Below are 24867 nucleotides of genomic sequence, written 5' to 3'. Positions count from 1 at the left end.
AGTCAGAAAACACCTGTCAGAAAAGGAGGCCTGTGCACAAAACGTACGGATATGGTGGAGGTGCCCAGCCAGCAGACACTGGGCTGTGACTGTTCCCAGTGCAGGACATGGCAAGGGCAAATAGAGGAAGGCAGAAGCATGCCTGATGGACATTGTGGCTGCAGCTGGTGGGGGAAGGAAAAGGGCCAGAAACGGAGGTCAGGGCCTTAGGAGACAGACAGATCATATGGGGCTTGGGGATGATGGCAAGGACTGTAGGATTGATTCTCAGGAAACTGAGAAGCCTTTGGAGGTTCTGAGCAGAGGAACAGCACGCTCCGGCTCACCTTGCAACTTTAAGCTAGGTACCTTGTCAGGGTTTAAAATTTTGAGCTTCCCTCGAAAGCGCTCCATCCTGCACACCAGGTCCATGTTTCACATGACTACAGGAACCCACCAGCACTCCAGGCTCCCCAGGACCCCATTCCACCACCACCACTCCAGCCTCCCTTCACATCTGGCATCCCACGTCTGGCCCCTGAGGGCATCTGCTGTGACAGCTGCCAGTTTGTGTTTCTGCAGGGAAAGCTACTCACGGCGGCCGTGGGGAGCCTCTGCGTGCAGGCCACTGGGAGCCGTAGTTTCCAGTCCGTCTCCCCGTCCAGCTGATCTGTCCTCAGGAAGCAAGACCCTGTGGAAGGAGGTTGGGCACCATCTAGTCACCTGTAATTCGAGCAGCCTTCCCCTGGCAGCTCTGGGTAGCTCCTGCACTAGTCCTTGTAAAAATAGCCAATCGATGGCCAGCAACCAAAAGGGAAAATAAACACCCGATTTCCCACTTCCTCCGTAAGTGCTAGGGTCAGAAAGATCTGGGTTCAAATCCTCCCTCCAGCACTCACTCAGTGGAAGCCGGGGCTAGCTTCTTGACCTTGCTACGCTTCGGTGTGTCCTTCATTAAAATGAGGAGAAATGCAGACCTCACGAGCTTGGTGTAAGGACTCGGTGGGTGACAGAACCCCCAGCAAGGTGACTGGCATGGGGTAACCAGCATTCGATTCTGTTCTGGGCGAGGATAATGAGCACCTTCTCAAGAAGCAGACCTCCTGGGTTCAAGCCTGGGCTCCACCCCTTACTAGCTGAGTTAAGAGGCCCTCTCTGAGCCTCAGTTTCCTCAAGTGTAAAAATGAAGGTAACAATAGCACCAGCCTTGTGTTGCGAGACCTGAAGAGGTGACCCGTACAAACTGCTCAGATCACAGACAATACTACATAAACGTCTGCTGTTACTACCAGCTCGCACATCGCACCCACCCATACATAGCTCAGTCTGACCTACGAGTCCGAGCCACCGGTCAGCTACAGAGCACATCAGGAGCCCTAACCCATAATACTCCATATTCACTGACTAGGACACAAGAACCAGTTTGAGAACAAAGCGGCAGTTTTGGAAAGAAGACTTTTAATTTGGTGCCTTCCACCCCCTCTCAGCATCATTCAATATGTTACTAGTATAAAATTTCACCTATACTTTTATTTCATTTGTAATAAAATTGGTTGCAGCAACCTCAAAGGAAGAGAAATGCAAACTTTTCAGGGGGTCAGCGATCTCTGATTGTGCCTGATAGGGAAGAGAAAAACGGCCTTGTTTCCTCAGAACAGCTTAAATAACAAAAAAATAAGAGGCGATTTGAGTCAACTGATAGGGTGGCCGTGGCAACCACACCAGGAAATCAACGCCGTGAGTAGGGTCTTGTAAAGACGTGAGCAGCTCACTCAAGCCCACATGGGCCATAACAATAAATAAAATTGATGGGCCCGGGCGGGCAGGGCACTGCCACTCATGACTAAAGGGTTGAAAGGGCCACCTACCTCTCTCCCCAGTTTCTCTATCTCATCACACATGTCCTGGTATTTTCTCAGCAGACAGAAGACTTCTATGTGCTTCCATTTCTTAGACACACTCCCTCCTCCCAGCAAGGCCTGAGGTTGAGCTTAAGGCAGCCCAGAGAGGAAAGCCATCGCCTGTGTGTGTGTGTGTGTGTGCGTGTGTGTGTGTCTTCACCAGCTGTGATTCAGCAGGGGTCCAACTAACTGTATCTTTGCAATGATCAACATCTATTGACCTGCACACACCAAAAACTTTTTTTCTTGAAGACCACTGCTCTATGAAAAGAGCTGCTTTTGATTCGCCTCCATGGCTCCAAAATGATCTTGGACTCCCGTTACATTTTCAAATGATTATTTTGCCAAATTACCACTGAAAGGTTAATGGTTATTTTCAAAATTGATCCCAGATGTTTACCGTTTTTTTCTGATGTCCTCAGGAAGATCATGTCAGCAGGGACCCGCTGGTTCTGTGTCAGGAAAAGAAAGGCTGTTACTGTGAATAACCCATGTGTGGGGTTTCTGTCCCCTCACTCCCAACCCCCTCGGTGGGGAGGGTGCAACCAAAACCCACAGCTTCTTGTGAGCATCCACCTTTGTCAGACAGACTTGGGGGGATTTATTTTGTTTTGAATCTGAAAAATCTTGCACGCTACTGTTACGTTACTAATCCCCTATTGAAATCTCATCTCGGAAAGAGAGCTTCTTGTTTTCTGGTGAATCCAACCATTACCTCCCGAAATTCCAGCCAGAGGAACCCAGCTACCCTCGCTGGCTTTCTTCCAGGCTGTCTGCTGGAACTAAAGACATACACACACCCGGCTCACGCTTTCTGCTTCTACCAATTTTCCGGCTTGATGTTTGGCTTCCAGTGGGATTTTAATAAGGAAGTCAAGTAGTAAGAAGCAACAAAGCCATTCTCAAAAAAGAGAGACAGAAAGAGAGAGGGGAGGGGGGAGAGAGAGAGAAAAGCCAGCAGCAGTCCTCATTTAATTATGGACAGAAAAAAGTATGTAAAAACATAGAGGGGTTTGTGTGGTTCTGGGCTGCCACCCAGAAGAGCTTCACTTTACCACAAATCACCTTTGAGTTCTTGGATTTAATCCTTTTTAAAAGAGCACAGTTCACTTCCTACAGAAACAAGTTAAGACACAATCCTTTTCTAATCAAATATTATTCCAAGACTCTCCAGGACCACCCCCAAAATCCAATACCTTCCAAATAACTGTAAAATGAGATCTGAGTATGTGCTAACGTAACAAACCAATTAACAGTGCTATTCTTAAAAATGCATTTTGGGTCTTTTTACTGTTCTCATGTTAACCCCTACTCCCCAAAAAATGAAAGCAAAGCACACTGTTTCAGTCAAAAAAACGCAAGCTAAAAACTGCTCAAAAGGTAAATGACACAGACATGTTTATGTGCTTATGTAGTAAGCAGATTTCTAGGACAGCCTTTATGGTAAGTCAAAAAAAAAAAAAAAAGACCCCAACACAATAAAAACCACATCAAACAGGAAATCAAAATCAAAATGTGAGTCTGTAAGCAGGATTTCTGGCTTAACCAGCACACACGAACCTTGAAAACATGTTTTGCGCATGTGTCTCCCAGCAAAGAGGTTTTTCTCCCCAGGCAGCACTGTTGGATAGCCTCGCAAACAGCATCCATTCGAGGAGTCTACCAGCTCCACACACCATGTTAGGCTCCGCGACGTGGTGGCAATGGCGTCACATTTACACACACGCACACACAGCGGCCAGACCCCACTCACCTTTTCAACAATGATAAGATCTCCAACTTGGATGTTGGCGCTCTTCACCTTCACGGTCCCTGCAAAGAAACGGGGCCCAGAGACACATCACTGTCTGCATCCATTTTGATCCCGCATGTCTTTGTAGCGTACCCACTAGCCTGCAACCGTACCCCAGAAGTTTGGACCCCCCCACAACAGTGTCATCACCTCCCTGCCTCTCGGAGACAAGGTGCACCTGCTCCAGAGACGGCTCCAGAAACTAATCCCCCTGGTTAGAGCGCTGGGAAGTGCTCACACCCTCAGATGAGATCTTCTGTCTTCACAGTGCCTCAGAGGCTTTTCTAAATCCGCACCTTAAGAGATCCATTCAGCCTCAAAAAAAGCAAATACACACACACACACACACACACACACACACACACACACACACAGGAATGGGGAAGAGAATGAAGAGTTAGGTCCATGCACAGCAGGACAACTCAATTTTCCATAAAGAAACAACCATAAAGAAAGAAGCTAACCCGAAACGACTGATGTGTTTTTAAATACGCAACTGCTCCATAGTTTGGTTTACGCCATTACGATCGGACTGTACTTCTGCTGGATGTTTCTCTGGATAAACAGCGAACATTAAAAGCTAATTCTGTGCTAAGCACTGTACAGATCCTGACGTACTGACAGCTTCATTCACGCCTCGCGACGGCCACTAGAAGAAGGCAGTATGACTATCTCGTTTTCAGAAGAGAAAAGTAAGCTCAGAGATGGCTGGTCTCAGTCTCACAGTTATAACAGGTCAGTTGCCAGGATTCACATCGACATCTGACTCCAGAGGATGGAATAGAAACCTGGGAGTTCAGTTCAACTCAAAACACATTTACTGAGGGCTATGTCCTGGGAATTCAAAGATGAAAGCCAGTCCCCTCATCCCAAGATTGCTAGGTCTCAAGCAGGACTCAACAAACACGTGCTGTAAGGGCCCAGGCGGTGAAGCGTTTAGGTTTTACAGGCCAAGAGACAATGTTAGCAACTCTCCCAACAACTGTCCTCCGCAGAGGCTAGCCGTCTAATGTACTTTTACATTTTATATTTTAAAATATAAAAATGTTCTCGGTTCCCGGGCCATAACAAAAAAAAAAAAAAAAGAGGTGGGCTGAATTTGGCCCATCGGTTGTAGTTTGCAAGCCCATGAGCTAGTAAGACAGGCAGGCAGACAGATGCTGTTTAGGCAAAGTGGCGTGTGAAACAACGGGAGTGAGTCAGTGTGCTAAGGGGGCAAAACGGAGGGAACTCTCCCCTCTAGAAGATGGGCCTAGAACAGCGTCCAGCACACAGAAGGCACGTGGGTACTCACTAAACGTTCAAGCACCAGTCATCTTCTAAAGGTGGGGATCCCTGGAACTCACGTTCTAGTGGAGGGAAGGAGGCAATGAACAAATAATGAGTGAAGGGGGTGGGGTGCAGGAAGGTGCCAACAAAGGCAATCGGGGAGAGGTGGCCAGAATGAACCAGGTGAAGGATACTGGTTACCAGTAACAGGAAAGGACGGCACAAAAGCCAAAAGTACATGAGCAGGATGTCCACTGTGCGTGGCAAACGGGCTGGAACACCTTTAACAAGACCGAAAGTACCGCAGGAAGACAGGGAACAGAAGGAGAGGAAGGTGGAAGGGCCAGGAGGCCCAGCACCCCCAGAGCAAGCCCAGAAAGGAGGGGGGCCTTTATTCTGGTGAGGGAGCGATACCATAAAATCTTTCTGTTATTGGTGTCTCGTAATAAGCCCAATTTAACTTACAAATGTTCAGCCAAGACGGAGAAAAAAAGTAAGAATAATGAGGCAATTCTCCTCAATAAAGTATATGTCCAGAAAAAGGGACAAATGGGGACCACGAATCTGCTGTTCCCTCCAACTACTCATTCATTCAGCAAATACACCACATTCACTGTCGAAGGATTTCTAGATTTAGTTTCTTCAGCATTGAAAAGAACTTCAAAACACTAACGAAATAACCTGAGTGCGCACTCTAAATTTTTATACTTCTGCACACTATTTTACATAATTTAATGCCGTATGCGTTGTTGGGTGTTTTGTGTTTTTTTTCAGTAAGTCAGCACCACTGAGGTTTTTCAAAGCATTCCAATTATTTCTATTCAAACAGCTCTCATAGGTTCCATTGGGCTTGATTTTTAACTAATTTTTGTATTTAATTAAATTATGTCATGATGATAAGTAACACTGGCACGAAAAGATCTGCACCATAATACCAATGATTTCTAGAAAGCACGAAGCAAATGGTGATCGGCTGGACCAACCCTCAGTTCCTCTCCAAGGAGGAGTCTCTCGTCCTACGAAGTAAGCAATTTAATGGTGCCTCGTTTCCATAAAACAGTGTGAAATTCAGTCCAATGGTCTGAATCCTGGCATGCCAGAGAGAGACCTACTAGCCTCACACGCTCGTTATGTTTATATTTACAGAGGGAATGGAGAACATCCGTTGATCCAAACAGGTCATTAGAAATGGAAAGGGTCCCCCCATGTGCAGAATTCTTTGCCTGCCTGCACAATGCTGTTTGTCCCACTAGGGGGCAGTAGGACAACCGCGCCCGGACGCCGCGATCTTTCGGGGAAGCTTATCAAGGCATTCCTGCAAGGAAGCTCGTAAATTCAGCCCTGCCCTCTGCGCCAGGGAGCTTTTCTTTCACCGGAGCTTGCCCCAACTTTCCCAAACATAAATTTACACATTGTCGTTGGTTTTATTACGAAAATTTATGCTGGTGGCCTGACCCAAACGATCACACTGGTGTTCCTAGATCCAAGTTTTAATACCTAGCTGAAAGAAGACCACGTGTTTCAATTCTTATTAAATAATTACCTACATGTATGTGTGTAGGGTATCAGAACAGAGGACAAAATCAAGAGGACTGTACTGAAAGGTGACAGGGATTCTTTCTGGGGATGTGGGGGATATATCTTTTCCTCCCGCATACACACTTTCTAAATTCTTCATATTGATTTTTTTTTTAATACTAAGCATGAGGTTCTTTTTCACCTAAGAAAAAAAAATAATTAAATTAGCTCAAACTTTTCAGCGACCAGGCCCAAATTTTTCAAGGGAGTCCTGATTTACGATGACTTAACTTGAACTCGGCCTCTCACTGTCCGTCTGCTCTACCTCAACAAAAACCCCTGTCATCTGCTGTGTTTGCAGAGCAGTTTCTGACTAACCCCAGCAGGCCCATCCCTCAGATGAGCTCTCCTACTGTATCTGTCTGTCAGCCAACAGGCTTCCAGCTCTGTCTCAAGAGGCAGGCCAAGAGGCAGGCAATGGGAGCCATCCCCACCCCATGAGGTTCTTCACCATGGCTCCCCCACTAGCATTTTAGTGGGGGGTGGAAAGGAATCTTGACTTTGCAGCTTCAAAAAAGGGAGACTCTCAGAGGTTCTGGCTCGAATGAGCTCACACCGGTCCTGACCATCAATGTGGACTTCCTGTCCCTTGCTGCCATTTTTTTGGCCATCGGAAATGTGTGGTGCAGGCCTGTGAGCTGGACTCATGTTGAGTGGGCGTCTGTATTATGTGTGTGTTCCGAATGAGAAAGGACAAATAAAGCCAAAAGAACGAAAACGAGGAAAAGTGGCAGGAAGAAAAGCAAATACTGAAGCTTATATTCCAACACTGACTGGGGTTTTTCCAACACTATGGCTGGTGGCCGACATGTGAATAAATGTCCCTATCTAAGGGACTCTCCCATTGGTAGGGACGGCACAGCCAGGGCGGGAGGAAGAGGGAGAGAAAAGGGACCAAAGTTAGAGGAAGGGTCGGCCCCATGGCTGGGATTAAGTCACAGAATGAAAAAACCTCTCAAAATTATGGAAAGGACCCAAAACACGTGATTTCTAACCTTACACTAACCAATCTTCTGAGTTTTCTATCATCGTGCTTGTAAAAGAGGGAAGAACAAAGTGTCTTCCTAACAAAGAAACATGAGGAGAAAAAAAACAAAACAGCATGTTTACAGTGATCACCCGTCTCAAAACAGAGAAGGCACTCTCACCATAGTCCATCACCTGGCTGGAAGAACAGACTCTCCCGATACCGCACAGCTAGCAGACATACTTCCCAAGCACGGCTGGTTTCATTTTTTTCTCTCACCTACCCCCAGAGATTCCTAGAACAGAAGTGTGACCTGTGTGCCCCTGCCAAACCCTGGGTGAATGACCTACTATTGTCCTCACAATTCTTAGCAACTTCTGAACAAGGTCTCCCCCCACCCCCATTTCATTTGCACTGGGCCCCACGAATCACGTCGCTGAAGAGATGTAAAGATACCCAGTAAGATCTTCTTTGTCAAGTGCACAGGAAAACCTGGCCCTGTCCTAGGAACTGATGCCACGTAACTCTTAATTTTTTCCCGCCTCAGACATCTTTTCTCTTTTAGACCCTGGGACACCCCAATCTCCAATCTCTAGGCACTGGGATTTTTACATGCATTTGCAGAAACTCTACAGAAGTTGGGTAAGGGATTTTCACAAAGGTTAAGTGGAAAATTCTCCACCGGCCACATCGTCAATCATTAAATGCCTCTATAAAATAAATTTATCCCTTTCAGCTTTCACCACTTCACCCAAGCCGCCTCTGAGTCAGAGTTTATAACAGGGAACAAACTTCCAATTACTAGAGCTGTTTATTTCTGTAGAGATGGACCCCAAGCCTTTCATAAGCAAACCTACTGAGCCCAAACCATGCTTTTCATGGATGACAGCTTCAGAATAAGAGCAGATTGTCTACATTGCAGGGAGAAACCAGATGTTTCCCTTAAGTCGAAACAAGCAAATGACAATTCAGTCAAAATGCAGAACAGCCTGGAAAAAAAAAAAAGTTAAATAAATTCCGGGAGCACTAGAATGTGAGGGCCTATTTTGTGACCCCCGAACACCTCCAGCTATACGTCTATGTTTTTCACTATGCATGCAGGATGGGGATTGCTTTTGTAGATCTAAAACAGCAATCTCCATGCACTAACCCTGGTTAATGTTTTACTCTTTAACTCACACTCTAATCTGACTGCGACAGCGATGAGTTGTAAATTCTGCAGCATGTGTACATTTCCTGGGTTTGACATTAAAACGCCTCTGCAGACCCAGCAGAGTTCATAGGTCTAAAGTTGAAATTTTTATATTCCAATACAGTTGTCTGCATGTCCCCCAAAGCCTATGAAAAGACTGATATTTGAAAACAGGCAAAGGGTTGAAAATTATTACTGTTAAGTTGCACGGTCACCTCCTGAGGCATTTGTTTAAAAGAGTGGGAACTTAAAAAAGAAGGGCTGAAGTTTAAATGTGACAAGTTTATACCCAACAGAGGCTTTAAAAATAAATATATAAATGGTCCTCTTTGCTTCCGGTGCCCAATCATGATGAAATAGACCAACACCCCCGGCAGAGGGGAAAATACCTTCTGGGGAAGATAACAGCACAATTTGTATGTGAGATTTCTTTTCCAGGGTGTTTTTTTTAGTTTTTTTTAAGTAAACAATAGATCAGTTCACCAATGATTTGTAATAAAGTGAAAGTGAGTACTTTGGAAGAAAAAAAAAGTAGCTTAGGGATCTAAACTGCATCTGTCAGAGGATGCATGCGAGTGTTTTAAATAAGACTTGTAAAAGCAAATGTTCTGAATCTTAACGCGAGAAGCTGAGGAAGGGGAATTCTTTGCTTACTGACCTGTATCTGAGATTCTTCGTAAAGAACCTTTGCAAATCTTTTGCAACAGTAATATCAAAAAAACAAAAACCACTATTGTCCTTCTCTCCTCTAAGAAAAGTAGAAAGCATATCTTAGTGTTCTCCTATGTCTGAACAGAGTTTATATTTGGAAACATTAAGTGGTAATTGTGTTTAGGAATACAGAGTTTCGATTTAGTTAAATATTAGCTCAACTACCCCCCACCCCTCCCCCATTAATGAGCGTATCTTCCCTACACTAGCCTATCTTCTGATGAACTCCATCGGAACACAATGCCAAAGAGAAAAACACGTATATCCTTGGACCTCAAAATTTAGTCACATGGCCACCTTAAATAATGGTCCAAAGTGGATTTTAAATTGAATTGAAAAGAAAGATATCACTCTCCACTGGAGGTGGGACGCTTGAGGTTACTCTGTAACTGGGAAAACGTGAACAGAGCGGCATTACGGATCTGGAAAGAACTGGTAAGGAAGAAAGATAGCATCTCCAGTTCTTATACCGCATATGTACTACAAAGGCTCAAGGTAGGAGGGATTCACCGGCTTTTGCATAGACCTTTGGCTTATGACTTATGGTTCACGGGATGCCCATATGTCCCAGCAGGAAAGATGCAATAGCCATTGTGTTAATTACGCTTCTGTTTACACTTTCTTTCAAGGCTAAGGTTCGGCTTGCTTCATTTACTCCTCGATCACAAGTCGGTCCTGGAAACCACTCCTGGTATGAAGACCCTGGAATTCATCCTGTGAAAAATGCAAACCCCACTGCCCTCACCCGCTGTGGTGATCAAGGCAGAACCTCCCTCCAGAATTAAACTGTTGGTTGGGGGAAGACAAGTATAAAGAGAAATCAAGCACTTACTAATTCTTCTTTCCTGGCCCAAGCCAAATCTTTCCAGTAACAGAAGTTTTGCTGGGTCTGCTCCTACTTCTGCATCTCTCTTTGCTGCCTTTGGTATTTCCAGGGCCACTGAATGCTACTAATTTGGGGAGACAGCTCTGTAATTAGAGCCATAAAACTCCGAAAGGTCTACGAACCTCTCTTAAGCCTCTGATCACGGTTGAAACGTGGATTTCAAGTCGGAGGAAAGGGGAGGCTTATTTATCCAACTCATTATCCCTAACGTGGCTTTCAACCGTTTATCCACCTTTGAGTGAGAAACCTGGATTGAAAGGTTTCTTTGGACTCAGAAATGTTAAATTACTTAAATCTCAAAAGCCCTTCGGCAGCATATGTCTTAAGGCGATCCTGACAGTCTGGGCCAAAGTGCTGAGCTGAGCTCCTGGCACGTAGTAGGTGCCTGGATTTACAGGCTAAGGTTTTACATTCAGACAAGCCAGGGTTTGAGTCACTAAATAGCTATCATCTCCTACAAGGTGCTTTCCATCTCTGAACCTTGCAGTTCCCTATAAAAGCTCCCTCCACAGGGCTGTTTAAAAATAACAGGCTAGACCTAAGCCAGCACCTGGCTGGCTATGGGAGGTAATCTTCACTTTTCTTTTTTCCTCTTGCTTTCCAATGTGACGGCGTTTTTTTTCAAACAGCTCCAATGCCACCTTCTCCCCCATAGTATGCCTTGTATACAGATTCCTGGGTCACAGAGTCAAAGTTCCCAGAGTCTCGGGTCCTCACTGGCCTACATAGTCTTTTCTTCTGTTTTCCCAGGAAGGGAAAAGGCTCAGCAAATGCAGACTAATTGGGAAGAACAAGATGGAGCTGAAAACTGGGGTTCTGTCCCCCACCCTTCCACCATCATGACCTGCGACCTCTGGAAAACTCTTTACCAGGGCCACTTCATATGACCCAGGCACTGGAACTGGGCCCAGCATTCCAAGAGTCCCTTATTTGGTTTAATGCTCTGCTCTCACCAACTTGAAAATCTTAATAATTTTTATACAAGGGCCCCACATGTTCATTTTTGCACTAGGCACCACAAATCGCGTGGCCAGTCCTGCTCTTTTCCATCCTGTAAGACTCAGGATAAAGATCCTCTCTTCTAGGAAGACATCATCAGCTGCCCTCTGATGGGCTCCCATAACCTCCCAGAACCCCTGGCTCATACCTCCATTCATTCATCCCCCAACACGTAACGAACCCCTGCTACACCACCAGCACTGCCTTTCTTGAGCACTCATCAAATCACAAACACAGTGCTGGGTTCTTCCCATGCTAGAGTTACATTTAAGCAGCTCTCTTGAGGTAGGTACTGTTATAATCCCTGATTACTGACAGGTTAAGGGATCTGCCCACACAGCAGGGAGGAGGTGGACGCTAGAGTCTTGAATCCAAGCACAGCACAAGTTCAGAACTATTACTCTCTTCAACTGCCAGGAACTGTGCTCAGCACCAGGAATGCAGTGGTCAAGAAAGAGGACATTCCTTGTAAGGGCCCCACATTCACGCCAATAAAGTATAATTATTAGTTAGGTTTTCAAAGTTACCTACTTATATGTCTGGATACCTCACTGGACTAAGAATTTCCTAAAACCCAGCCCCTCGTGTTTCTCTTTAAAGTCAACATCTACTGTAATCTTGGGATAGGACAGAGTCTCAAATATTCTTAAAAGAATGAATAAAAGGTCATTCCCACGTATATGGCTAATTGTATTATTAAAATACTTCAGATACTTATTAGACCATGACAATTACACTAAAATTTCATCTAACTGATGTGTTGTTTTAGATACACCTTGAATGAGATAGGATCTAAAATATTGGAAGCTGCTATTTAAAAAATTGCCATCTGGGTTTCCTCCCAATGGTGAGTTCCCTATTTATCAGGGCTTTTAGGTCAATTGTTTAAAATCAGATTCTTTTTTCTCGAAGTTTGAAACTTCTTCAATTTAAAATAATGCCTCTAAAACTATGGCAATATCCCAACAAGAATCTGTGCCACTGATGTTCTTGAAACAATATTAATTCCTGCTAAAAATACACAGTTCCTGGCAGTTGAAGGAAGTTAATGGTTCTGAGTTTGTGCTGTGCCTGGATTCGGACTCCAGCGTCCATCTCCTCCCTGCTGTGTGGGCAGATGCCTTAACTCCTCGGTAATAGGAGATTATAACAGTAACTACCTTGAGAGAGTTGCTTAAATGTAACTCTTGCATAGGAGTTTGTTAATTTTGAGACATCGGACAAACACAAACTGAGGAAAAAGCTATAAAGTAACTGGCCTGTCCTTTCCAAAAATGTCAGTGTCGTGACAAAGAAAACCAAGATGTTATGCCAGGTTAAAGGAGGCAAAGAAAAAGGAGGCAAAGAAAAGGCAATTGCCAAGAACCTGGATTGGTTCTTGAACCATGAAAAAAAAAATGCTACTAACGGACATTTTAGGGACAAATGGCAAATCTTGAGTAAGGACTGTAGATTAGATTAATAGTTATGCCTTGTATTAAATTTCCCAATTTCGCTAATTGTACTGTTATGCAAGAGAAATGTCCTATTAGGAATTAAAAACTGAAGTATTTAGGGACAAAAAAGAATGATGCCTGGAACTTAATTCTCTAATGAGAGAGAGAATATTAAAAAGCAAATGTGGCAAAATGTTAACAATTGAGGAAATCTGGATGAGAGGCATGTAAGAGTTCTCTGCATGATTTCTGCAACCATTTTGCTACTTAGAAATTATTACCAAGAAAGTTTCTTTTAACTGTATTAGTACAAATACTGTATTATTGATCAAGAAATGATGCAGAATGTAGGTAAAATCTCATGTCCTATAATCTAGTTATCAAGAACTTGATATTTTGGTTTCTAAACATTTTTAAAGTCTAAAAATAGTGTTGAAAAGTACATTTTAAGATGTCATGTGATCAAAAAGAAAACAGTCCTGCACGGATCTATATATATCTATGTCTGTTTCATTTTGCTTTTGAACTTAACCAAATGAAATTCTTGGTGAAATGCCTCACTCAAGAAAATATTAAGTAATTAAATAGTAATAAGGTCAGAAAAGGCTTCTTTCTCTTCCTCTCTCTGAAACCTTCCAGTTTGGCCTCTCTCTCTCTCTGGCCCTTCCCCCCAAAGTGTATCAAATAACTAAACTCTCCTCGATCACTTTCCAAGCTGACAGTTTCTTCAGTGCTTTTTTGGGGGGTTTTCAAAGCAAACTGCAGGGCTAGGGTCTCGGTTAATATTCAGAGCTCTGCTCTGTTTGCCCCGACTGTCACATTGGCATGACAATGGAACCCACGGGCCGCAGAAGGAGACCAACAAAGGAAGACAAGTTTTTAATGCTAGAGCCATCTGCCAATTCTCCTTAGGACCTTTTCAAGAACCAAGTAGAGTTAAAGCAGGAGCTGAGAAGGGGGTCTGCAGGGGAGGGCTCAAAAATCATTCACGGGTAAAGCAATTGCAATATGAAAAGAACCAAAGAAGGGTATGTGCCTGGATGGATGAATGGGGGTGCAGCGTCTGAAGGCAGCTCCTCACGAGCTCTAAATAGATTCACCGCACCCTCTCCGATGGGCTTTTGTCGGTTGCCAAGCATTTTACATGTTATAGTCAGAACATGTTATTAAGCAAGGATTTAATATATGCGAACCACAAAAAAAACACCCTCCAGAGGGGTCTTCTGATTACCCACGTGGAAAGTCCAAGCCACCTGCCTTTGCCACAATTATATTGGGTTTTTAATCTTTAGGTGACAAAATGTCCTAAATACAGTAGTTTAGCAATAATAAAGCATTCTTCTAGCAACTCTAAATCCCCCCTTCTCCCAGAGACGTGCAAATGTTTAAGCCCACGAACTATGAAAATCTATTCAATGCACTAAAACAAAATACTTTCATGCCCTCCAAGAATTCTGTGAAAATTTCAATTTCTTTGGAGGCCAAAACATATTCCTCCCACATTTTTCCCCAAAAGGAAAATTCTACTCAAAACCCCGAAAGCACGGATGGGCGGCTTCTTTGAAAGACAAACACACTTAACACAAGCAATTCACACTCTGGCTCAGGGACCAGCTCTCCGATGCATCTATATTATCTCTTTCAGAATTCTCCATTTCCTGATAGCAAGGCACAGCTTTTATTCCCCTCAGCCTGTCCTAAAACGTTATTAATCCCGGAATGGGGTCAGTAATCTTAGGGAACTGTAGGTAACACTCTCCTTTCTGGATACAAACGTACAGGGACTATAAGTCCCTACTGTAGAATTGGTAGTTGGAAATAAGTCAACTCTGAGTTGTTTTGTAGGTTGTCAACAATGTGATTGGATGGGATTTTTTAATTCCACCACTTAAAATGCACGTGTCTTGCAAGGGGTTCAATGCTTGAAAGTTATCTGGTCATTTCTCTTCGAGTCATACTATATCCACTCTTCAATTTCTAAGGTTTATAAAATGCCTGCAAAGCAATCTTCACAGATGCAGTAGCCACGGAAATCTGTTCTCTTTTTAAAACCACTGTTGCTAACACTGTATGTCAACTATAAAGCAATTTAAAAGTATATAGATAAATAGAAACTAATGTTGCAAAGTTGTACCGTTAGTTTTGTAATGTTGAGAGAGTATCTTATAAAGCTATGCTCGCTGGGAAGGGGTGTGGGACAGAGTTTGCGGCCTCCCCCTGAAGGGGCCGCATATACTCTTCACCCCTTAGCCAGACGGGATAAGGGGACGGAATTAGCGAGCAGAGTGTGCCAGAAACACAGAATTTAATTCCAGGTTGAAGATGCCCAAGTGAGCTGACAGGACCATCACTAAGAGAACAAGGCAGCCCATAGATGCAACCTGAGTCCCCCCAGGCCCGGGGCTCATGTTGGCCTCCCCGGTAATGGCAACTGAGTGACTGTCCTGCCACGTGGCACCGACACACGCGCGCCGGCCCCAGGCCTTGAACTCTGCTCCCTGCCTGTCAAGGACCCATGATTGAGTTGCAACCATGCAGCCGGGGCCCGAGGCGGCAGGAGGCAGCCGCAGTGGAGCCAGGAGGCTGACCTCTCGCTGAGAGCCGGCTGTAGACCTGGGAGTTCACTTCCTTGTCCCGCAGGTAGCATCGGATCTCCTCCACCGCCTCTCGTATGATGGTGACGGCCAGCACGAAGCCCTGGGGAAAGAGGGGAGAAGGGGTGAGCCCTGCTGAAACCCACCTTCCGCTCCTGGTACCCGGGACGGAAAAAGCCAGAGGGCAGCAGGGCGGTACCTGCTAATTATGCCAAACACACATGCCCCAGCAAGCACACTTCCCTGAACCTCTCCTACACTCACACACTCACACACACACACACACACACACACACACGCACACAGCCTGGAGAAACACTCGTTCACACACATGTACATGGACACCTCTATTCACCACCTCTATAGGGTTTCCAAGAGTGAAAAACACAGACACACCCAAGTATCCATCCACAGGCAAAGGCTGAGTGATGGCGACCACTAACATTTGTATCTTCCTCACCGTGTGCCGGGTGCCATTCAAAGTGCTTCCCATCCATTAGTGCATTTCGCCCTCACAACAACTCTACGAGATGAGCTATGTGAAGTCAGTATTACTGAGATCGCCACGCTACAGATGGGCAAACTGAGGCACACGGTGGCCGAGTAATAAACTTCCTACGTGATAATAAGCAGAAATTCTGAAGGCAGGAAAGCTGGCTCCAGGGTCCTTGCTCTTCTGTTGCGCATCTAAAGAAACCCGGGTGGGTGGAGCCAATAAGATGAACCACCAATAGACAGTTAAAAAGAATGAGACCCAGCTGAGTGGGGAAACCAAGCTTTCAGAACATACGACGTAACACTGTTCATACGAACAACAAAGATTCCATAAACTTTTAAAAACTTTCCGGTTTCCTTAACTTCTGGTGAGATTCCTCAGCGAGGAAGGGACTAGCATGGACTGGGCAGTACAGTCTTACCTGTACTGTTTAAAATGTTTATAAAGAAAACATTAAAGTATTAATTGTGTGAGTACTAACTAACACAGAGAACATTTGAAACTGCCCGATCTTCCCGAGTCAGGTACCCCAACTCCCAAAATCTGGTGGGGGTTGGTGTGTGTCACCCACAGCAAGAGTATTTTCACCTAGATTTTTCCTCTTGTATCCAGAAAGGCAAGAACATGGGTTCATTTTTCTTACAAAACGCCTTGTCATCTGTCCTCTTCGTCATTTCGTAAAAATACGGAAAGCACGATCTCCCCGAATGTTAACAGTGGCGGTGATTCTTTGAGGATTTCATTTTCATACTGTTGACCCCGCAAAAAATACATTAAGTTCGATTCAAAGACCTTGGACTCTCTCCTTAAACCCAGCCAGAGAGGTGCTGCTTTGTGAAATTGCTCCAAAGCCCCAGACGTCTTTGCAATCAATGGATTCCTCCGGCCTCCTGCTTCCAATCAGATGTAAAGGACACACTTGCAGCCAAAGCAAAATGGGTCCATTTCAGAACAAAAGTATAAGCGGACCACATACGGGGGAGCGAGAAAACCTGTTTCTGCAAAGCACAGACCTGGTTTACAGAACCGCTACCCCACCGCCCCCCATGCTGCTGTTTTGTGCTTCTGGGCCAGAACCCAGGTTTTTGTTATTTGTTTTTTCAAATGTTCCAGTTCCTATTTCTCTCTGCACAGGCCTAGCTAAGTCCCAGCGATGTTGATGGAAAGTGTGTGCTCAGACAAAGACAGAGCAGCTGCAGATAAATACGGCCTCCTAAGTTACCCTATCTACCCCCACAGACACACAGGTCTCATTAATCCCAGGGGACACGCTGCCACCCCTTAGGCTAGAATCTGATTTACAAGAGATGCAAATTAAGTCCAGAAATAAATTCCAACAGTCCAACTTCAGAGGTCCTTCATGTTCACAGATATTTACAAAGAGGCTTTGGGGGTGGGGGGAGGCGTGGGGGGTTGTTGAGCGCAAGGGGAGCTTGGAAAGAAAGCGTAGGCTGAGATAGGGCACAGATAAGCGATTCGGAAGGTGTCAATAAGCCTCTCCGGTAAAGCTGTACATCAAAACTAGATTTACGAAAACAAAACTATCTCTGAGAGACAGAAATCAGAAAAACAGTTGCCGCTGGTTGGGGAAGGGCTGACAGGACAGGGGCAACGGGAACTTTCTGGGGGTACAGAAAGGTTCTCTGTCTTGACTGAGGTGGTGTTTACACGGGTGTTGACAAATGGCAGTGCTTACTGAGTTGAAAACTTCGAATCTGCGCATTTTAGGGTGTACAGATTATATCTGAGTAACAACAAAAATCTAGCTTTATTATTTGGTCTTCATACAAACGATTTCATGGATTATTTCAGCTACCTCCTGTAGAATTTCTCCCTCTAATATAGTAGTACTGGGGGGGGCGGGGAAGCTATTAAGAGCTAAAACTTAATCCAGACAATGAACAAGTACCAGAATTTAGAAATTAAAATGAGACCATTTCCTGAGAACTTTCTATACGTCAGGAGCTCTACAGCAAGCATTTTATGTGCAGTCCTTCATTTAACTCTCCCAACAAGCCAAGAAAATAGACACAATGGCCCATATTTTACAGGTGAGGAAACTAAGGCTCAGAAAAGCATGTTTACACGACACGACTCCTCACCAAAGTGCCTGCACCAAAACGATTTTGCTCCAAAGCCCTCACTTTGAGCCACTCACTCACGGCTGGGTTTGAAATGAGAGGACTTTCAGGATGAGCAGGGACATTTCAAAATGCGTCCTGGCCAAGAACCGGAAATTGATTCTCTGCATAAAAATCTATGGGATCTACAGGGAATCCGCTACAGTCACCTAGATGCCGTCTAATTCGTCTTTGACCCCAAACTCCCTTCTCTGTTGTATCTAGAAAGAGAGGCAGAACTACTCCAACACAAACATCCCCTCCCGTTCTGGAACCGTCCCAGGAAAAGCTGGCTAGAAAAGGGGCCATGATGCACAGACACCTCAGGACGGCTTGAGTCTGCTATTAATCCACCTGGCTTCTATCTACGGCCACAGTCCGAGGAAAACCAGGCAAGTCAACTGCTTGCATTGAAGCCAGGCCTTCTGGCTTCTCCTGGAAAATCCTAACAACATTTCAGCGCGGAGACAAGGGCTGGACCTGGGCTTGGACCCTCTTTGGAAGCGTGGGAGCCCTGCAGAACACCCCAGTCACCACCACTCCTCTAGCCCTGCTTCACCCCACTGTGTTCCCAGAGGGGCTGATGCAGACACGAGTTTGCCATCACAGGTGCTGACTGAAGAACACTAGTTATGGAAGAGGGTATTCATACAATCAAGTCGCCTGCCACACTCTGGTCCTGGGTCACCAACCCCAAGTACCAATCTGGCCTCCCCCTGCAATAAGGAGCAACTTTGTTCTAGAGTGTTTTGCACCCTACACGCACATCTGATCCATTTAGTTGCCTGTAACTCTCCAACTTCCAGAAAGGCACTGAGGTGACTTAAGACAGAAGTCTCGGTACAGTCTGATCAAAGACACAGGAAGAAAAAAGAACTCCCACCGCCAAAGACAACCACTGGCTTTGGTGAAGAACTTTCCAGACATAAGTATGTAGAAATATTTGTTGGGGGAGGAGGGAGAGGGTCATATAAATTGGAGCATACTGTCCATGTTGTTTGTTTTGTAACTTACTTTCTTTACATAAAGAAAAAACGGGGCTGGCCCGGTGGTTCAGGTGGTTAGAGCGCCGGTGTCCTAATGCCGAGGTCACCAGTTGGATTCCCACATGGGCCAGTGAGCTGTGCCCTCTACAGCTAAGATTGTGAACAATGGCTCTCCCTGAACCTGAGCTGCCGTGAGCAGCCAGAGGTTGGCATGAGCTGCCACGAGCTGCTGAGCGCTGCCATGGGCTACCGTGTGCTGCCATGAGTGGCCGCCGGCCAGTGTGAGAGGCCGGCAGACGGCGAGAGTTGCCGTGAGCGACCAACTGGCGACCAACTGCGGCGGGGGGGGGGGGCAAGGCTCATAACACCAGCATGGACCATGGAGCTGTGTCCTGCACAACTAGACTGAGAAACAACGGCTTGAACCGGAGTGGGGGAGGGGTGGGGGGCCAGGAGGTGGAAGAAGGGGGTAAAAATAAAAGTAATAAAAAAAGAAAAACATGATTCCCGTCTTCAGGCCAACATCGGTGGAACGCCGTCACTGTTTCTCATACCTGGCCAACATTCCAGAGTCTCGCGACGCCAGCATTTCCGTAACTACTGGCGGGCGTCTGTTGGTTTCCAGCATTTTGCTAACACACACCACGCTGCAAGGAATATCCCTGTACCCACAGCACCATACACATACATCCCAAAGCCCTTCTGATATTCCAAGGCCACTCCTTGAAGAGAGTGAGTCTCCGTGTGTGTGAGACCAACACACTTCATATCCTAGTGTGATCTCAAGCAGTTTCCTTCGTCTCTCTGGCTCTGCGTTCTCTCTCAGCAAGTGAGGAATCCTTTCCCTACCAGTCCACGTTTTGCCTCCAGGCCTCAGGACCCTCCAGTGACCACCTTTGGAAGAATTCAACAGAGCTGATCTCATTTCCTACCCAACTTTCTCAGGCTAGGAAATTCCTGCGTGATTCCATCTGCCCTTAGTCATAGCTACAAGAATCTCGGTTAAGGGAATGAAAAACTTATGCCAAATGTGGCCAGAGACCCCTCCCCACCACAGACGCCAATGATAAGGTAAACGGTGTTGCAGGGGTGCCAACAAGGCTGTACCCCAATAACCTTTTGGTTGATGGGTTTATACTACAGGCTGGGCAGATGGTTATCAGGAGGGGAGAGAGCACAGACCAGACAGCCGATATCATGCTTGACATGCAAAAGGCAGGGAGAGGGGGAGACACACAGCTGCCTTTGTGGACAGCTTGGGATCTCAATTTATAAAACATATGATTTTACATAATGTGTATAAATTACTACAGTATATGTTAGAATGTATATAAAACAGAGGCCCATGCAAGAAGAGATTGAATTAACCAGAAACATAAATGGGGTATCTCGGGAGTGGCTACACAGGTGGTTTGGGGGTTTGGGTTTTGGTTTTCTTTTTTGTTGTTGTTTGGTTGTTTTTCAAATTTTCTCCAATAATCAAGAGGCCTTTTGTAATTAAAAAGGGAAAAGAAAAATAAACAGAAGCCACTTTTGAGGCAGTAGAGAGCAGCAGATCTGGGTTTCAGAACTTGAAAGGTAAGTAGGGTCTGGAGCATTCTAGGCTCCCAGTGGGGGGCCCTGAGCTAAAAGTCACCAATATGAGGGGCCAAGGAACCCCTCACAGCTTCAAGCAGAGCAGAGACTGCAAACTGGCAGACTACAGACAGACGCCCAGGAGAAGGGGTGTATTCGAGTCACACAGTGCTTTAACTTTTTCTTTTTTTTGCTTTATTTTTTTTAAGGAGGGTGCAGCTCACTCACAGTGGCCCATGCGGGAATTGAACCGGCAACCTTGGTTGTTAGCACCATGCCCTAACCCACTGAGCTAACTGGCCACCCCTAACATATTTTACATGAGTTGTCAACTTTGACAAAAACAAATTCAATAGAAATTGGAAAGAAAGAATTATTCAGAACTATGTATACCTTGCTACTTTTTGTCTGAAAAGACGTGTAGGGAAGCAGGGAAAAGACAGACTTTTTATTCATTGTGCTTGTTGTTCATACGCTCTGGAAGGATAAACAAATGACTGTTTTGGGAGCTGAACTGGATGGGAAGATTTTTTACTGGTGCCATTTTTTGCTTCTTGAATTACATAAATGTATTACCTTTCCAATAATTATACTTTAAAAAGGTGACCAATAAAAGGCAGTGTGATAAATGGTATTTTATATACAATACAGACTAACCCTTTTTTAAATCAGTAACTTATGGCTTGACTTTACATATGTAGTGAACAGTTGTGGCACTATAAAATTAAAACAAAATTAAGGTATTCCATGTAAAATGGTAAAGTCCCTGACTCTTGGGTCTGGCAATTCCAGGCCCTTGTTTGCACCTGATGGCATGGAGTGACACCTTCCACTTTTGGATGAGACACGGGCTCCCCAGTTTTCCCAGGGCTTGATTCCATCAGCCCGGCCTCGAGTTCACAACATTCAGTGTCCAAAAGTGTAAGCACACAGACAGGATGTCTGTTATCCAAGGGAAGGGTGATAAGCAAAGGTTCGACCCAGCTCCCAGCGTCCTAGCTCACCCACAAATGACTCAGGGCAGGGAAGAACTAGCCTCACAATCCAAAAGCACCTTCGATGCTTCTGTAGAAGAAATAAAAAAAAACCCATCTCTTCTCAGGGCCAGAGCTGCGGGCATGACGTGTCTGACAACGTGGCAATCACGGTGTGTGGACACCCACTCACGGCTCCCTTAGCAACTGGCTCCCTCAACTCCAGAAACGCCCGTGCACCAAATCCTTATCATCACCCACCCACCGCCAGTAAAAACTTTTGTTTTTCTCTCTTGAAGGAGGGCTCAATCTTTTCATAATCTTCTCTGAATTAAAACTTTAAGAGTCTTTATAAATGGAGAATCGAAGTGGTCCCCCGCCCCCTAAGTCTGGCTTAATGAGAAACAAGCAGCGGTTATATTTCATTACATCTCTGCCTGAGAAAAAGAGACATCCCTTCTGCCCTCTACACCCCAGTCACGCTGGGCTTCTTTCTGTTATTCAAATGCTCTGACGTGCCCACCGCAGGGCCTTTGCACGGCTGCTGCGTGTGCCTGGAATACTCCCATCCTCCTCCTCTCCTTCCCATCACCTCCTCAAGAGGACTTGAATGGCCACCCTGGCTCACGCTGTCCCCCCACATCTCCCAGCCCCCACCTTCACCCAGTCAACAAACACTCAATGTGTTGGCAATACCCCATCTGTACTAGGTCACAGCACTTTTCACAATTTGATTAACCTGTTTATTACCCCCGCTGAAAATCAACTCTCCAAGGGCAGGAATTTGTACCTGTTTCGTTCGTTGCTGCATGCCTAGCACCCAGCACAGTACCTGGCACACAGTAGGTACACAATAACCATATGCCAAAGGGAAGGAAGGAAGAGGAGGAGGCAAAGGAAGGAATGGAGGGGTATTCTGGTCACGTCGGTCATACTTCGGACACACTAAAGCACAGAATCTGTTTCCTTTTCAACTCCTCATGCTGAAATACTCTACACCGAGTAAAGAGAAAATGTGATCTCAGAAAACCATTCAAATAGCACCATCCACAAAGATACAGGCCTTGGCTTTCTCACTTGCCACCATGTCCCCGGAGTCTAGAACCGGGTGATACACAGTAAGCACGCAACAAACAGCTGCTGCAATACTGAATGACGCGCTGACTGACAGAATGACGGAAGCCACAGGCCTCATTAGAGCCGGAGCCTGGTGATGTATGCAATGGACCTTATCTTGGGCACTGCCCATGTGTTGGCTTGAGGGCATCCTCTCCCTGAAAAGGCCCCTCTCCCACTCCAGATGCTCGGGTGAGAGACACAAAGAACCGCCTGTTCCCAAACCTCTGAGGTCACTGAATGCAGATTTCCTTACTCACCAGGGGAACCCAGTAGGTATACAGGGCACCGAGTCTCATCTCGGGAACAAACTGCGAGCAGGCGAGAAGTAAGAAATAGAGGTTGAAAAAGTACTTGAACTGGTTAAACAGCACCTAGAATACAGAGAGAAAAGAAAGGAGGCATTTCAGGCCTGGCTGGTGAGGTTGGGTGGGTTTAGGGGGAGGCGAGTCATGTTGAAAAACTTTCCCACAGAAGAATGTAACTTACATTGATACCTTTCACACAAAGTTTAAACAGTTCTATACGTAATAAAATACCTTTTGTGGAAGTAAAAATGGAAATAATGATACGTATGGAAATCGTAAACACCAAATTCAAGACAGTGGTTGCCTCTGGTGTGGAGAGGGCATGCTGGGGCTTCAATTATATCTGTTACATTTGATTCCTTAAGTTATTTTGTAAGTATAGGCAGGCCACTCAAAATGTTGTTTAAGAAGAGCTTTTAATGGAAAATGCGTTATGCTGCACGATTGATCAAAAAAGCAAGAAAAACTGTCCTCTCCGCAATACGCTCTCAATGCCGCAAATTACATATGGAGTCCCACCCTGTGTGGCAAGAGGGTTCTGGCAGTTTTCACTGGTCCATGTACCCTGGCAGGGAGACTCACACCACATGACTCGCTGGCCACTGGGCAATAAGGGAAAAGTGTGAGGAGTAGAAGTCCATGGATTTGGTAAGTTAATGTGAAAATGCTATGACTCCAGAGTAAAACACCAAGCAACACGGAAACATTCATTAGTAAAAATGTTAACAGAAATTCTCTGGAGGGTAGGATCAAAATGTATCTCTTTTGATTTCTTTAAACTCTTATTCCCCAACTTTCCTATACCTGAATATGTATTTTGTGATGATGGGGAGGGGGATTTAGGCACTGCTGATTTTGCCTTTGGTGTTTTGGTTATTGTGCTAGGTTCCCATAATACCTGTTTCACACTTAGGCCCAACACACCAAATAAACGTGAAGTTGTTGTAACTGAGCAGGTGGCGTCTCCCAGCCTTACAGACAGCAGGTACCCCCCTCGAGGAGCTCAGGACCAGGAGATGAACAGCCAGGGGTTAAGGTGGCATGGAAAACACACGGGGTGTTCCCAAAACCTGCCGTGGGAACCTCAGTCTTCTAAGCCCGGCCCCATTGCATACACTGGGTGTGGGAAGAAACATCGGGTGTGGTCCCTGCCCGTACATACCCCAGGAAGAAAGGTGAAGAAGTTGTACTTCTGATTGTTGATGACATTTCGAGGGTATCTCTGGTCTCTCTTCTCGGGGTGCCCCAACCAGACGGTGCGGGGCCTGGGGTCCCCTGCACCACAGCATCTCAGCCACTCACAGCACCTGTGGGAAGGACACGCCGTGCCATCAAGGCCACGTCCACACCTGCCCACCTTCTCAGAGTGTTTTTCTCTAAAGCATCTTCACAGGGTCAGGACCACAGCCACCTTTGGGGCTTCATCCTCCAGGGAGATGGCGACATACAGCTGAGGCTTCTAAGAAGCTATGGTCCAAATCAAAGAGGTTTCATCCCCAGGCCCAAACTGTTTATTTCAAAAAGTAAGATTCATCTTTAAAATAGTAAGATTTAAGTTTAATTAAAAAAGGTACATCTACAGCAATGAGTACTGTTATTAGTTTTACATTTTAAAGAGGAGAGGAGAAAGCTCAGGACAGTTGAATAAAGTACCCAAGGTCGCCGAGATGTGGAAATAGGAGTCTAGCCTTGAACCATGCCCGTCTTATTCTAAACCTGGTATCTTTCCACCACCCCCTGATGTCAAGGTTTCTGGTTACAACCAAGATTACTATGTAAAGACGGGGAAGAATCTCCTCCACACCCCTCCCCACCCTGTTCTCCTTTTTAGCAGCACGTTGGTGGGACAAGCCAAGAAGAGAATGGCTCAGAGCGCAGCGTCACCTAGAGATATGCCAGCGTGCCAGCTGTAGGCAGACGGGCCCCAAGGGCTGCCCAGGACCTGGCTGTGTCCCCAGAGGGCACTCGTTAGGCACGTCCACTCCCAG

At 45.6% G+C, this 24867-nt stretch overlaps 1 protein-coding gene across 3 annotated transcripts in view; it reads right to left on the bottom strand.

Annotated features, from left to right (window-relative positions):
* The window catches only part of ATP9A (ATPase phospholipid transporting 9A (putative)), a 110569-nt gene that overhangs the window by 68617 nt on the left and 17085 nt on the right, over positions 1–24867 (bottom strand). For all 3 annotated transcript variants that reach the window (XM_074318095.1, XM_074318096.1, XM_019726076.2), the window contains exons 2-7: positions 24042–24186; positions 22832–22945; positions 15299–15407; positions 3634–3692; positions 2281–2332; positions 576–670 (exon numbers count right to left, since the gene is read on the bottom strand). In XM_074318095.1, the coding sequence (XP_074174196.1) occupies positions 576–670; positions 2281–2332; positions 3634–3692; positions 15299–15407; positions 22832–22945; positions 24042–24186 (574 nt within the window). The remainder of the gene's footprint in view (positions 1–575; positions 671–2280; positions 2333–3633; positions 3693–15298; positions 15408–22831; positions 22946–24041; positions 24187–24867) is intronic.

The sequence above is a fragment of the Rhinolophus sinicus genome, linkage group LG13 (assembly GCF_036562045.2).
Source record: "Rhinolophus sinicus isolate RSC01 linkage group LG13, ASM3656204v1, whole genome shotgun sequence".
Classification (NCBI taxonomy): domain Eukaryota; kingdom Metazoa; phylum Chordata; class Mammalia; order Chiroptera; family Rhinolophidae; genus Rhinolophus; species Rhinolophus sinicus.
Note: the sequence above shows the minus strand (reverse complement) of the source record. Positions and strands in the feature narration are given on the sequence as shown.